General features: G+C 52.6%; 1 protein-coding gene across 1 annotated transcript; it reads left to right on the top strand.

Moving 5' to 3' along the window:
- Positions 1-3,168: 3,168 nt before the first annotated feature.
- On the top strand, positions 3,169-14,649 carry ITGB2 (integrin subunit beta 2). The gene is made up of 16 exons (XM_004175163.6): positions 3,169-3,304; positions 7,656-7,722; positions 8,037-8,125; positions 8,421-8,604; positions 8,806-8,976; positions 9,179-9,420; positions 9,741-9,896; positions 10,094-10,189; positions 10,329-10,418; positions 10,597-10,737; positions 10,987-11,171; positions 11,866-12,110; positions 12,342-12,561; positions 12,707-12,921; positions 13,031-13,197; positions 13,497-14,649. Exons 2-16 carry the CDS (start codon positions 7,659-7,661, stop codon positions 13,557-13,559), a joined length of 2,328 nt encoding a protein of 775 aa, XP_004175211.4. The 5' UTR covers positions 3,169-3,304; positions 7,656-7,658; the 3' UTR covers positions 13,560-14,649.
- Positions 14,650-14,964: the final 315 nt, after the last annotated feature.

The following is a 14,964-nucleotide window of genomic DNA, read 5'->3' on the forward strand; positions in this document are numbered from 1 at the left end:
TCTCCTTGCTGCAAGATGAATAAAAAGCTCCAAGCCTGGAGCCACAGTGTGTTTGATCTTAACAAGACCTGACAAGTGCTCCCTGGTTATTGCATTTTCATTTCCCACATCCTCTGCCCTCCCCATTTCCCTCCAGGCTGTGTTTCCCAGGGCCTGATATTGGGCCACAGAACTGCACAGCTGTAAGTGCACTCCTTGTGGGTACCAAGGAAATGCAGGGAGAGGCCTCTGGGAAGGTACTTGGAAAGATCATAGCACCATTGAATATGCTGAGCTGGAAGGAACACATCAGGATCATTGAGTCCAACTCCTGGCCCTGCACAGGACACCCCAATAATCTCACCCTGTGACTCCAAATGGTGTCCAAGTAGTGTCCAAATGCTCCTGGAGCTCTGAAAACCTTGGGGCTGTGACCATTCCCTGGGGAGCCTGTCCAGTGCCCTACTACCCTCCTGGGAGAAGAACCTCAAAAGATCCCCTAAATCACCCCTGACACGGGTCCCTGTCATTTCCTCAAGTCCCGTCACAGGTCACGAGAGTGAAGACATCAGTGTCTGGTCCGCTGCTTCCCCTTGAGAGGATGTTGAAGAGATGGAATCACATAATGGTTTGGGTTGAAAGAAACCTTAAAGACCGTCTTGTCCCACTGCCCTGCCTCTGGATCAGGTTGCTCCAAGCCTAGTCCAGCCTGACATGGAACACTTCCATAGATGAGGCATCCCCAAGATTTAATGCTCATGAGGAATAAAAAATGACAACAGGAAAACTTCCCTTATCCTGCTCTAGACTGGGTGAGCATCGTTTAGGAGCAAATGCCCAAAATGACAACTCTGATCATCAAAATCCATGACTTTTGGGAAAAAAACACTCCGACAGTGCCCAGGTGGATGCCCAGCTCCCCACCCCAGCTGCTCAAGTGTATCCTGCATAAACCACAGCAGTCCTTCAGTTAGCGGTGGGGGGAAAAACAATCCAAATTAATAAATGAACCAATAAAAATAAAAGCAGATAAACCAGGAAGTTTAAAATGCTTACCTAGCATATTTAATAGCAGCTTAAAATGCTTACGAAACAGCCTGGGGAGCATATGTGTTGTGACGAAGCATATCCCCAAAGGTTTCCCACCCCCTTTACCTGCAGCACTGAAGGCCAAAGCTGCAGCAGAGCCCGAAGAACAGCTGGAAGGGACTGGGATATGCCAGCAAGCTTCAGCTTTGGCTGCAAGGACTCGTGGTATACCCTCGCAGCTCCCACCATTCCGAGGGCTCACAGCTCTCCCACCCCCTTCCTGCAACCTTGAGTGAGTTGAAGCAAAGTGGTTGGACAAACCCCATGAAACAACTCAGGAGAAAAGACCCACGCATTAAGGGCCTCCTTATGCAATACAGGAGGAAAATTACAGCAGCTCATCTCATTCGACCACACTTCCTTCCTCCAGATCTGCAACCCCCACCACTGGCAGGAAGCTCCACCAACTTTCCCAGCTTCATCTACTGCAGCTCACCCACTCCAGGCCTGGGGAGTGCTCTGCAGCATCCAGTTTCAGCCATCCAGGCTGAGTGAGCATCCCAGCTCCGGCTGGCTCACTCTCAGGATCCATCCCCACCTTATCCCCATCAGATGCTCCCATGCTCCTGTCCCACTGCCAGGACTACTGTGATGCTTTCCTGCTGCACTTGGCTGTGATGAAACCAAGCCAGAACTATGGTGGCTTCTTTAATAAAAGCACCAATCCACAGAGCATCCATCCAGGCTCGGGAATTTTCTGCTAGCACGTCAATCTCTCTTCTTGCTGCAAAAATAATCCCATAACTGTAACATGGCTGCAGGTGAACAGCATCAGGGTCTTATAATACCTCAGGTTGTCCTGACTATGGCAGAGAATTGGGACAACATGGTCCGTAATGTCTTTTCCAACACAAACTCTTCTGGGATTCAATGATAATGCCAAATGGTGACTCAACATTATCTTCCTTGGAAGGAGAACCTACAAAGCAATTAATAAAGACTCACAATAATTAGCTTTAAAAAACCCCCTACAATCCTCTATGTTTGTGGTTTGTTTTTTGTTTTTTGGGGTTTTTTTTTGTTTTGTTTTGGTTTGGTTGTTTTTTTTTGGTTTTTTTTACTGTAGTTAAAAAAATTGATCCTGAAGAGGTTAAGAGAAAATTTCCAGGAGCTGGTTCCTCTCTGCTCAGGGAAACGCTGCTGCTGGGAGAAGTCATTGGGCACAAAAACTCTATAAGGTGAAGTAATTACCTCCACTACCAGCTTTGTTTGCCCACTGAGGACAGCAGTGGTTCCCAGCAGGGCTGTGAAAGGTGAAAAGTTCTCATAAAGTTTGGGGGTTTGGGTGTGTCCCTTTCCTACGTGCTGCAAGTCCCTGGGTATCTCAGGGGGACCCGTCCCAGTCCCACAGGGCAGGATGCTGTGGGTTTGGCCAGGTTGAGTGGGGCTGGCTGGGGTTTTTGGGAAACACGCCCTCCCACAGGCACCTCTCTTGACTTCCTCTTCCTCTGCAACTGCAAGACAGAAATAGGAAGGAAAGACTGGGGTACGTCACAGAGCTCCTGATGCCCAGCTGCTTTTCCCAGCCAAACTTGAAAAGCTGAGACCATCCTCATCCCAGCCCAATTACGGAACAGAGACGAGGGCTCTGTTCCTCTCTGGTCAGGGAAATGCTGCTTCTGGGAGGAGTCATTGGGCACAAAAACTCTAAAAGGCTGCTTAAAAAAAAATTCCCACACAGCCCTAAGCTTTGCCAGAGGACGGCGCCTGCATCCTCTCATCAAGTAAGGAGGCCTGGCTACACCAACGTTCCAGACTCACAGTCTGAGAGGAGCTTCCCAACTTCTCCACACCCAAGGGCTGCCAACAGCTCCCTAATGAACTAGTTACCCCCACTCCCAGCTTTGTTTGCCCACTGAGGACAGCGGTGGATCCCAGCAGGGCTGTGAAAGGTGAAAAGTTCTCATAAAGTTTGGGGGTTTGGGTGTGTCCCTTTCTTACGTGCTGCAAGCCCCTGGGTATCTCAGGGGGACCCGTCCCAGTCCCACAGGGCAGGATGCTGTGGGTTTGGCCAGGTTGAGTGGGGCTGGCTGGGGTTTTTGGGAAACACGCCCTCCCACAGGCACCTCTCTTGACTTCCTCTTCCTCTGCAACTGCAAGACAGAAATAGGAAGGAAAGACTGGGGTACGTCACAGAGCTCCTGAAGCCCAGCTGCTTTTCCCAGCCAAACTTGAAAAGCTGAGACCATCCTCATCCCAGCCCAAGTACACAACAGAGACAAGGGCTGGAGGCCAGGCAAGTACAGCATCTCAATTTTTACCCTTCTGTTCCTCCTTTCTTGGGGAGAGGCAATCAGGCAACAAAGGGGTTTTGTAGTTCTGGTGTTTCAATGACATATTTTATTATTCCTGATCTAACCTTTGGCCACTTGAGTTCAGGGAGCTTCAGGAAGCTTGGCATGGCATCCCTGCCTCAGGCAGGTCAGTCTGCAGCCTTTGCAAAGGCAGCTCACCTGGTCTGGAACAGTTTTGCCTTTGGAGGTGGCACTGAGCCTGGCAATGCAGGTGGTGATGGTGGGCAGGGTGCCAGACCTCCAAAACTCCCTTTCCTCAGCAGCCAGCAGGCTCGGGAAGCAGAGCAGAGAGCAGTGTGCTCTTCCCACGGCCTGACACATGGCACTGGGCAGGGTGGCACGGGCTGGGGCTGCCACCTTGCCATCAGCCTCCCTCTTCCCGAGGGGATCTCCGCCACCGCAGGCCGCAGGTGGCAGTGGGAAAGAGGGAAGTGGCATGGCAGCATGGCACAGGGACAGCAGGGATGGCTGCCCGGAGCGCTCAGCATGGTGTCACTGCCTGGAATGCCTGTGCACAGGGGTCCCTGCACCCCTGGGAGCCCGGGGAGCGGCTGGCACAGCGAGTGAGACCCTCGCCCGTCTCCTCCCTCTCTCTGTGTGCTGCGCACATCCAGTGCCCTGCTGGCGTGTGGCCCTGGGGAGAGCAGCTCCTCCCCAACATCTCAGTGGCTCTTGAGTGCAGGAGGAATGTGGGGCACATGCCAGGTATCAGGGAAAGCAGCCTGGTCCCTGGCTGTGATGCTTTTTCCAATGTCACAGCTACAATTCCCAGCCTCCCAGCAGGTGAGAAGCGGAGATGTGAACACATGCGGCGACATCGTGTCCTGTGGCCAGCACAGTCACTGCAACGGGGCTGCTGCAAGGTGTGGGAAATCTCTGAACGGTGCATTTTGCTGTCCTAGCTGTCGTAACTGTTACATCCTGCTTCACAGCGGTTTTGCACTTTTTTGGTGCTGCTCCCAGTGATCTCAGCAGGTTGGAGGGTGTGGTGTCCCCAGGGCAGCCCCTTCCTACCCGAGCAGCACCTGGACCCTGGCAGACCCAGCAGCACAAATCCCCTCCTTCCCTTCCTCCCAGGGCAGGGCAAGGCCCCCATGGGCACCCAGGGACCTTGGTGCTCAGAGCCAAGAGATGCCACAGACTAGGCAGGACATGGGAATACATATATATGTATATATATACACACATTTATTTAATTATATTTATTCTTTATCTATTAAATATATGTTTGTATATATTTATTTTTATATTTTTCCAGTGATTTAAGTATACAAAACATATATAAAAAGACATATACACACACACTGAGTGTGATATTCTACACGGACTGGGAAAGACCTGTCTGTGACCACCTGGGTGGGATCTATCTGCATCACGCAACTGAGTGATAGAAAAATCAGTCCCAAGTCAAGTGACATCCACTCTCCCATCCTCACCATACCCCACTCCGCTCATTTCCCTTCTGTGCTTGGGGTCTGGAGTTGCCCATGTTGCAGGGGTGGGAAGGAGCAGCTCTGCTGGGTGCAATATCTGGCATCTCTGTCACATCATTATGGTCATCTGGCACTGCTTGGCAGTGTGGAGGAAGCACCCATGGACTGTGGCACTAGTGGAACCTCACTGTTACAGATGGATGGTGCAAACACCACAGGAGTCTCCCCAGGATACTGGGCATGAGTGCATATCCTCCCTTTTTGTGGGAACACAGATGCTTAGCAAAGCCCTGATGGGAACTTGTGGCTAACAGTCTTCAAGACTCATCCCTGCTGTTGAACACTTGCTTTATTTATGGCACCAAGATCACTGCTGGCATCAACACTTCCCCTTCAGCCTTATTTATAACTCCCAGCTTGCTCCTCCACGGAGCACAGCAGCCAGCTCCACCCCAACAGCAGCCCCCAGCATGTCCTGAGTGCCAGAGTGCCCCAGCTCTGCCCCCTGCCCACAGGCACAACAGCAAGAACAGCACCCAGCATTTAACTTATGCACCTTCCCTGAGGCCACCTTCACACCTTCTGGCTTGCAGACCCCTGGGGGGCATCTTGCCCCTAAGGCAGATGCTCCATTGCTGGAATATCCTGGTGGCTTCTGCAAAAGGCTCTTGCTGAAGAAGAGGCTTGATCCCACATGCCACCCAAGGCATGTGATGAGAAGTTCAGAGCACAAGGCCAAGAAAGACCCTGGTCCTGAGGTGCAGCTTTCTCCCCCTGATGCCACCATGCAGCCCTGGCCAGGAAGCAGAGCCTGGTGGCAATGTGTCCTGCCCTCAGCTGGGTTGCTCCATCTTGGCACCCCACTCCCCACCATGGGATGAAGGTGGTCGTAAAGTTCTGCAATTCTGCTCCTTCACACCAGGGCAGGAGGGTGGGCTATGTGCACCCCTCTGCTTGCCTGAATTTATGGGAAAGAAGGGGGGAAAGAACAACTTCACAGGCAGAGAACCTGAAGGAGACGAGACCGGGGGTTGGTGGTGACTGCAAGGCTGCGATGAGCTGAAGGGATCATCAAGGGGGTTGGAGGAAATGCTGCTGAGGCCTGTGTCGGTGCCCTGCTCATGCAGTCAGGCTGAAAAACTGCTTTGCCCTCCTCTGAAGGCTGTAAGGAGGCAGACAAAGGCAGAAGCCCCATTAGTTCTCTTTGAAAGCCCTGCACTCACCCACCCACACACCACGGCGCAATTTCGCTCCGTGGCAGAAGAGAACTGTTGAACTTCCTGTTGTTGCTCTCTCTTAGTGTCAGAATGTGCTTCACACTCTTGTGACAAGGGCAAGAAGCCACTGTGGGGGTGAAAAAGGCATCCAAATGCAGCTCACAACACGAACCCTACTTTACAATACTTGATAGCAGCTAGCACTGGGGGTGTGTTGAGACTATTTCTGGAGTTTGGGAGCTTTTTTTAATCCAGTTTTAGGGTTGCTCTATTTTATGAGATGAGCCTATAAGCAGGAAACTGCAACCTCCAGTAAGAACGAGGAGCTCACAGAGCTCTATCCCATCACCACTGCACACTTTGGCACGGCAGCAGGAATTAAATGTTTGGAAACACTGGGCAGGTGGAAAAGGAGGAGCTCATTGAGTCCATGGGTTTAGCCCTCACAGCATGTGAGGGAACTTCTGGTTTGTAGCAGACCTGGAGCCTAATTAGGCACATTTGGGGTGTCAGTCACTGAGTTCTACAGGAAACAAAGGCAGGAGCCACTTTTCTTTCCTGCAAGCTCAAACACTGCTGGCAGAATCTGGAGGTGACAGGAATGTGTTGGGCCAGCTAAACACAGGGTGTGCGCGACACACAGACAGCGACATTGCAGCTGTGACAATAAATTATGCCCTTAAAATCTTACCATGGGGAACTCTGGTGGTGGAGAGGAACTTGCAGAGTCTCTTTGTCCAGAAGGCCTCTGGACACCCACCCACAAGGATGGTCTTGTGCAGATGTGGCAGAGTGAACTCCCAGGCCACATCACCCCGAGGGTTTGGCTGGGTGACCTCAGCAGTGCCTCTTGTTGGCTGTGCAGCAATGTGGTGTTGGCTGTGGAGCTCTGCCAGGGGGATTGGAAACAGGGCAGGGTGGGTTTCCAGATGGCCCCAGCCATCATCAGTGATGGCAACCACCCTCAGAGTCCTGCCACATCTCAAAAGCTATAGCACAGCTGGGCACCAAACCTCACAGTGCAAACATTACCCACTGACCTACCTAGACCTTCTCTGTGCCCTTGGGAGGAGACCAGACATCCTCTCAAGGCTGACTAGTGTCATGCTCAGCTGGGGTGGTGTCTTACAGAGGCTGTTGAGCTAAGACAGAACACACTGATGCCTCAGAAGGGGATCTGAGCAGCCCTAATGTATAACTTGCCTCAGTGTCTTTTGAGAGTTTCTCTTGTTTTCTCATTTCCACATCACTCTGAGCTGTTTATCTGGCAAATTCACAGGAAGGGGCGATGGCAGGAGCCGAGGAGTGGTTCTTGTCTTACTCAGGGCAGCTGTCAGAGCTGTTTTGAAACTGATGACCTGGTTTTCAGACACTGTGTCTAATATTGCTAAAAAGGGCAATGTCTGCTGTTCCTTTTATTTTCTTATTCCTTCTTCTTCTTTTAACAAATTCCTCTTTTCTGACTTCCCCATGTTCCATGTTGCAAGACCATTACATGGTCAGGGTTTGCTTTACTGGAGAAAGACGTGACACACGACAGTGTTAATGAATGTGATCTCAGCACAGGTTGCCCAGAGAAACTGTGGCTGCCCCATCCCTGGGGCACATCCCAGGTGGTCTCAAGAATGCTTTTTGTCCTGCAGAAAATGCCTCGTGACTGCTGCCTCCAGCTGCCAGCAGTGACCTGGGTGCTGCTGCTGGTGACAACAGGTGAGCCCGACCTGCCTTCCTCCCAGCAGCTTTCACAGGCAGTGAAAGAGTGGGGGGACCCGAAATGCTGCCCAGCAGCAGCGGGAACACAGCACTGAGAAGTGTGCAAGGGCCACGTCCTTACACTTCCTGGGATCTGGAGTTAACACGAGCCAGCCCAGCTGAAGGACAGCAAGGCACTTCAGGGCCCTTCCAGGTCCCCCAGCATTGGTTTGAGAGGCAGGGCAGGTTCAGGCCAGCATGGGTGCCCAGTGTTGGGTGTCTGAACACCCCCAGCTGCCCCCCACACCAACTCTGTCCTCTTGCCTTTCCAGCCTTCGCCATGGAGTGCCCCAAGATCAAGGTGGGGACGTGCAAAGACTGCATTCAGTCTGGTCCTGGCTGCGCCTGGTGCAAGAAGCTGGTAGGTCCATGTAGCCTGTCTAGTTGTCACCCCCTAGCAGTCAGCTAATAGGCATCAAGACAGTCACCCTGCCTGCCTGGCTCTGGCTGACTTCATTGTGTTTAATGTCCTGCATGGAGGATGGGGCCAGGAGGGATCCAACAGCCATGACCTTTCTCCATCAATACCCATCAAAGGTTTTTTTTTCTCCATCAATGCCCTGGAGACCTGGTTTGGGGGCCAGGTCGTCTTGTAAGGTGCCTGTTCACCCCCTGCTCCTCTGATTTTTTTTTCCTGCTGGTGTTGTCACACACAGAATTTCACCAAAGCCGGCGAGCCTGACGCCATCCGCTGTGACACCATTGAGCAGCTGAAGAAGAGGGGGTGCCCAGACACTGAGATTGAGTTTCCAGGCAATGAGATCAAAAGTACACAGAACAATCCTTTAAGCCACGAAACACAGCTGACTCCACAGGAGGTGCACCTGAAGCTGAGGATAGGTATGCTCTGCCTGGCATTCCCAACACCCTTCTTCTTGTGGCCTGCCAACAATGCACTTCCACTCGTCCCCAGACTCACCTGAAACACAGCCACATGTTGCAGCCTGCCTTTCCACCCCTTTTTTCCAAGGGAGAGGAGGGGTGGGTGATGGCACAAGCTGGCACAATATGGCAGCTGATCCCACTGTCCCTGTCCCTCAGGCCATCCTGCTGCGTTTGAGGTGAAGTTTCGCCGTGCCATGGGGTATCCCATTGATCTCTACTACCTCATGGACCTCTCCTACTCCATGCTGGATGACCTGGAGAACGTGAAGAAGCTGGGAGGGGAGCTGCTCAGGGCGCTGGAGAGCACCACCCCTTCTCGGCGTATTGGTGAGCCTGTCTTCAGCCTGGCACATCCGTTTGCTGCTGGGAAGAGCTGCAGGGCTGGAGGGGGATGCAGCAAGTGGACAGCAGGTGTCCTCTGCCAGGCTGAAGAGTGCGGCAGGGCAAGGAACATGGGCATGTACACTGGGGCCAGCAGATGGTCTTTGCCCTGTGCCCTGCCCCTGAAACTGTTGTCTGGCTACGCTAGGGTTTGGCTCCTTTGTGGACAAGACAGTGCTGCCATTCGTGAACACGCACCCCGAGAAGCTGCAGAACCCCTGCCCCAATAAGGACACCAAGTGCCAGCCTCCCTTCGCCTTCAAGCACATCCTGTCGCTGACGGACAACGCCGAGCAGTTTGAGAGCGAAGTGGGGAAGCAGTTCATCTCAGGGAACCTGGACGCCCCCGAGGGCGGGCTGGATGCCATGATGCAGGCAGCAGTGTGCGGGGTGAGTCCTGCCCCTGCCCTGCTGCCAGCAACTGGGCTGCTGCCCACACACACCTTGGAGAGGGCTGCTTTCCCCCCTCTCCAGGGGGGCTCTGGAAGCTCATCCTAAGTTCTGATCTGGCAGCAGGGCAGGTCACTCTGGAGAGTACATGACAGCATCTTACCCCAGAGTCTCCTAACCCTGATCTCCCTTTACCCACCTTCCTCGTGCCCCCTGCCCCGTGCTGTGGCTGGCACAAGACTTTGGAAAGGGCCTTGCCCACTGGTACTGTCCTGCCAACCTTGCTCAGGGACAGGGGCCACTCTCTGTGCCCCTTGCAGGACCAGATCGGCTGGCGCAACGTCACCCGCTTGCTGGTGTTTGCTACTGATGACGGCTTCCACTTTGCCGGGGATGGCAAGCTTGCAGGCATCCTGACCCCCAACGATGGCAAGTGCCACTTGGAGGACAACATGTACAAAAGGAGCAATGAGTTTGTAAGTACCTGTTCAGCATCTCCAGCATTCCCCACCTCCCTCCCCCAGGCAGAAAAGACAATGTTATGTAAAACAGCGTGTTGCAGAGACCAAAACATCACCTTAATCACCATAAATTGTGCTGCCACACCCAAAGTGTCTACTTTTCTGCTGGTGGGGGAGGTTGTGATGAGCGTGATATCCCTCTCCCCATCCAGGACTACCCATCTGTTGGCCAGCTGGTCCAGAAACTTGCTGAAAACAACATTCAGCCCATTTTTGCTGTCACCAGTAAGGTGGTGGATGTTTACAAGGTGAGAATATGTCAGATGTTCCAGGTGCCTCCATCCCCTTCCCAGGAGGACAGACACAGCTGTGTGTGTCTCCTGCTGCTGTCTCCTGCTCTGCTCTCAAGTGGAAGGAAGTGCTCACCTCTTTTTTCTCCACTGGCAGAAACTCAGTGAGATGATCCCAAAGTCGGCAGTGGGAGAGCTGAACCAGGACTCCAGCAACATCATTGAACTCATCCAAGTGGCCTACAATGTAAGTGCTGGAGTTCCCATCTCTCCAATGGCATCACCTGCATTTCCAGAACCACCTCAGGCAGCTGAGATCCTGACTTGTGGTGCTCTCTGACTCTTCTTCCTGACCTGCAACCCCATACCCTCTTGGTTTGGTCTACTCTTGGACTGATGGCACTTTCTCCACCATTTTTCCAAAGAACCTCTCCTCACGGATCATCTTGGACCATTCCACCTTGCTGGACACTCTGGATGTCAAATATGACTCCAAATGCAAAAATGACAAGGACTCCGTGGATGAAGCAAGAGGCCAGTGTGACAATGTCAAGATCAATGAAGAGGTATGCTCTCCTGTACCAGGAACACCCCACAGCTTGCCCAGCTCCTGTTGCACATCCTGTGTAATGACAGGAGCCCTGGTTGCTCTCCCAGGCTTTCTGTTTATATTAATTTAATGCCAAGAATATCCAAAATGCTATAGATGTGGGACATCCTCCGTTGTTCTGGATGTGCGTGTCCTCAGCCTAGTGCCAAAACCACACTGACAGCTGGACATCTGGCCCTCCCCTGTCCTACTCTGCACTTTCTAGGTCATCTTCAAAGTGAAGGTCACAGCCAAGGCGTGCATTCCAAAATATTCCTTCACCATCCGGCCGCTAGGCTTCACAGACACCCTCACTGTCCATGTGTCCAGCAACTGTGACTGCCACTGCAATGACAAGCCTGACCCAACTGCTTGCAATGGGCAAGGCATCATCGAATGTGGGACCTGCAGGTATGTGCTGTCTGCCCAAAACATGATTTCAAATGCTGCAGAGCTGGGGAATTGCTGGGAGCAGGGTGTTTGGCCAAGCCAGGGCTGGGCTCTGTAGCTTTGCACAATTTTTTTTTTGTTCAGAGAGGTGGATTTGTGCATTCCCCTTGGAACTGTCCCCTGTATTCACACAGAGGCAGGGGGCTCAATGAGCTTACTCTTCTGTTGGTGGAGGTTATGCTGTTTCCCTAAGGGCCTCAATCCATCCATCTATCCACCCATCCATCCCAGTATCCAATCATCCACCAATCTATCCACTAAGCAGACACAGATTTCTGTAGGACTCTCAGAATCCCATTTCTTGGCTGCAGCTCATGGTCTTTAAGTGTAATTATTGCTTCATGGCCTCTCAGTGACATGGAGAGGAAAAGACTGGGTTTCCTCAGGAAATACTCACATGTCCTTGGCAAGGGCTTGGAAATTATAAATATATCAGTAATTTCTGGGCATTTATTTAGTGTTGTGACTATGACAACATGGTGGAAAAGCAGCATTTCTGAGGTTTGCTCCCTGCTGCAGTACGGAGATAGAACCAACATGCTGTTGTTGTTATTTGGTGAGGCTGTCCCAGATTTGCTCCACTTCTGTGGAGCTCCAGGCCCTGTGCATGCCACATGGCCACTGACCCAAGCTTGCTCCTCTCCTCTGGCGGCAGCTGCAATTCAAGATACACAGGGAAGAACTGCGAGTGCGACACCAAAGGAAAGACCAGCAAGGAGCTGGAGCACAGCTGCCGGAGGGACAACAGCTCGGTGATCTGCTCGGGGCAGGGGGACTGCGTGTGCGGGCAGTGCGTGTGCCACACCAGCGACGTGCCTGGCAAGTACATCTACGGCACCTACTGCCAGTGCGACAACAAGAACTGCGAGTTCTTCAACGGCTCCCTCTGCGGCGGCCCAGGTGATGCAGCTGGGACAGCTTTTCCACGGCTGAGAAGAATTCAGTGCCCAGGGAGATGCAGCCTTTTTGTGCCATAACCCCAGCTGGGGGGGTTTGGGGCTGCTGGGACACCAGCCTGGAGGACCTCCTTGAGGGTGGTGTGGTGAGCGCAGGGTGGGTGATGCTCTCCAAGCATGGGCAGAGGGAGGGTGGCCTGGCTGTCTGCAGGATCTGAAAGATCTTCCTCTGCAGCACGCGGGCAGTGCGACTGCGGGGCATGCAAGTGCCTGCCTGGATATGAGGGCAGCGCCTGCCAGTGCCAGCAATCGACGGAGAGCTGCCTCAATGCCCGCAGACACGTGTGCAGCCTCCGTGGGACCTGCCACTGCAACCGCTGCCAGTGCTCGGGAGGGTACCAGCCCCCCTTCTGCCAGGAATGCCCAGGCTGCCCTTCTCCCTGTGGCAGATACATGTGAGTGATGGGCACAGAGAGGGCACGGGGGCAGCAGGGATCCCCAGTATCCCTGCCTGTGCTTGGGCAGAGCCCAGCTGTAGCCAAATCCAGGTGAGAGGGCTTCTGCCCCTGCAGATGTCAGCTGTGGCTGCTTGTTTTGCAGCTCCTGTGTGGAGTGCAAGTTCTTCAACAGCGGCCCCTTTGAGAAGAACTGCTCCCAGGCCTGTCTCAACATCCAGCTGCCCACAAACTCCACAGAGGTGAGCACAAGTGATAGGAAATGCAGGGAAAAGGATTCCCAGAACTGCTGGATGTCCTTCCATATGGTCCAGGAGGATGGCGAGGAGATATATACCATCATCGTTGATCCTGATAGAGGTATCCCAACCCCACTCCTGCCCTGCCACAGGCAGGCTGCCAACCCTGCCATGGCAGCCTTGCTGCTTCACCAGGGGCTGCAGCCTGATGCCGTCTGTCTGTCCCACAGAGTGCCCACAGCCTCCTAACGTCCCACTGATCGTGGGCAGCACCATCGCTGGCGTGTTCCTCATTGGCATTCTGGTCCTGGTCATCTGGCGGCTCTTGATGGAGCTGCTTGACCGTCGGGAATACCGCCGGTTTGAGAAGGAGAAGTCCAAAGCCAAGTGGAATGATGTAAGAGAGCCCGTCTGTGCCAGTGGGGTGTTCTGGGGTGCTCAGATCCACTGGGGAGGGGACAGTAGGAGGGGACATCCTTTCCAGAGGCAGCCATGTAGACCTGAGCCCTCCCCACTACTCATTTTTCAGCCCAGCTGGATTTTGCCATTTAGGGGCCTAAATATCCTATGGATGAATATCCCACAGCCTAAATATCCTTCTTCCGATGTTTTCCGTACTGTTTGCATTGGGATGGGTGGGATGGGTAATGCTCTGCTGGAAAGCCCAACACATGCCTCTCTCTTCTCTCCCTCCAGGCTGATAATCCCCTCTTCAAGAGTGCCACCACCACTGTCGTCAACCCCAAGTTTAATGAATGAGGCAATACCTGGCAGCACTGGGAAGCACTGTTAAATAAGGAAATGCCAAGCTAAGGAAAGCTCAAACTAAGGAAATCTTAAACTAAGGCTCCTGCCCCTTCTTCTTTATCCTCATGGTTTCATCCCTTCTTCCAAGAGGCCCCCGTCATGTCAGGTGCTGGCTGAGGGCTGCACCCATGCCCGTCTCCTGACCCACTGCTCGATGGCTGTGTTAGTGGAGCTGGTAGAGGGGAACACCACAGGAATGTGCAGTGGCTCCTGTCCCATCTCCTGATGCTAACTTTGCTTTCTGGCAGCAGTCTTGGACACTAAGCCCCAAAGCCAGCTGAGAGCACAGAACACTTCCAGCTTTGATTTTGAGCTGGGATTTCAAAACTGCCAACTCTTCTGCTGCAGCACGATTGGCCTGCAGGCTGCTCCGTGCCTTCCCCTGCTGCATTGGTCTCCACCACTATGCAATGTTTTCCAGAGAACTCACTGCTGAGCTGGACAGAAAGGGTCCAAGCAGCTGCTCTAGAGGCTGCAGTGATATGATAGGCCCTAAAGGCTTGTGAGTGCCTCTACCTTGCGATGAAGAGCAACTGGAGAACATGCACTGGATCTTTTTCCCAAATCACCAACTGCTTCCTGACATCACTCAGATCTACCTCAGGCAAGGTTCTGCCTGGGCTTCTGCATGCTTGGTTACCTCCATCATGCCTTGAAGTCCTCTGCACAGTAAGAGCCACTGTTTGATCTATGAAACTTGATCTATGATCTATGAGCACCTGGAAAATGAAGGCTGGAGGTCAGCCATAGCTTCTTCCACCCCCAGGGCATCATCTTCTCCCTGCTTTGCAAGCATGTCAGACATGCCAGGGGCCAGCTGTGCAAAACACCTGGCAGTACCCAGAGCATCTCCAGCTCAGCACTTAACCCCATCCCCACACAGCAGCCAGTTGCTCTTACATTGTGGATCATTCCTGTGAAATGGTGGTACAATTCCTTATTTGCTTGAAGTTTGGGATTAATTTGCATAGAGTTGTATTGTGTTGCATCTTTTTTTCTCTGAAGAAGTTTATTGTGAATAAAGATTAATATATAAGGTAAATATATCTGTTCTGCTAAGAATTAGGTGCAAGGGCAGTGGCTAAAACGTTCATTGGAGAAACTACAGTCACACCTTGTCATTGCTGCCACTGTTTTTCATAGGTACAGTGCCTGGGAAAGATCCCAGCTAGAGAAGCAAACTATTATCTACACTATTTGCCATCTATGCCATGAATGGTGTCCCCTTGCAAGCCCAAAACTGACTCACAGAATAGTGCAGAGCAGCTTTGTCCCTGCCCATGTGCTGGCAGCTGTACATAGACCACATCAAATAAGATTGGATGTGCCACATCAGATCAGGGGTCAATTTGGGCCA

This window comes from Taeniopygia guttata, chromosome 7 (assembly GCF_048771995.1).
Source record: "Taeniopygia guttata chromosome 7, bTaeGut7.mat, whole genome shotgun sequence".
In the NCBI taxonomy this organism is placed as follows: domain Eukaryota; kingdom Metazoa; phylum Chordata; class Aves; order Passeriformes; family Estrildidae; genus Taeniopygia; species Taeniopygia guttata.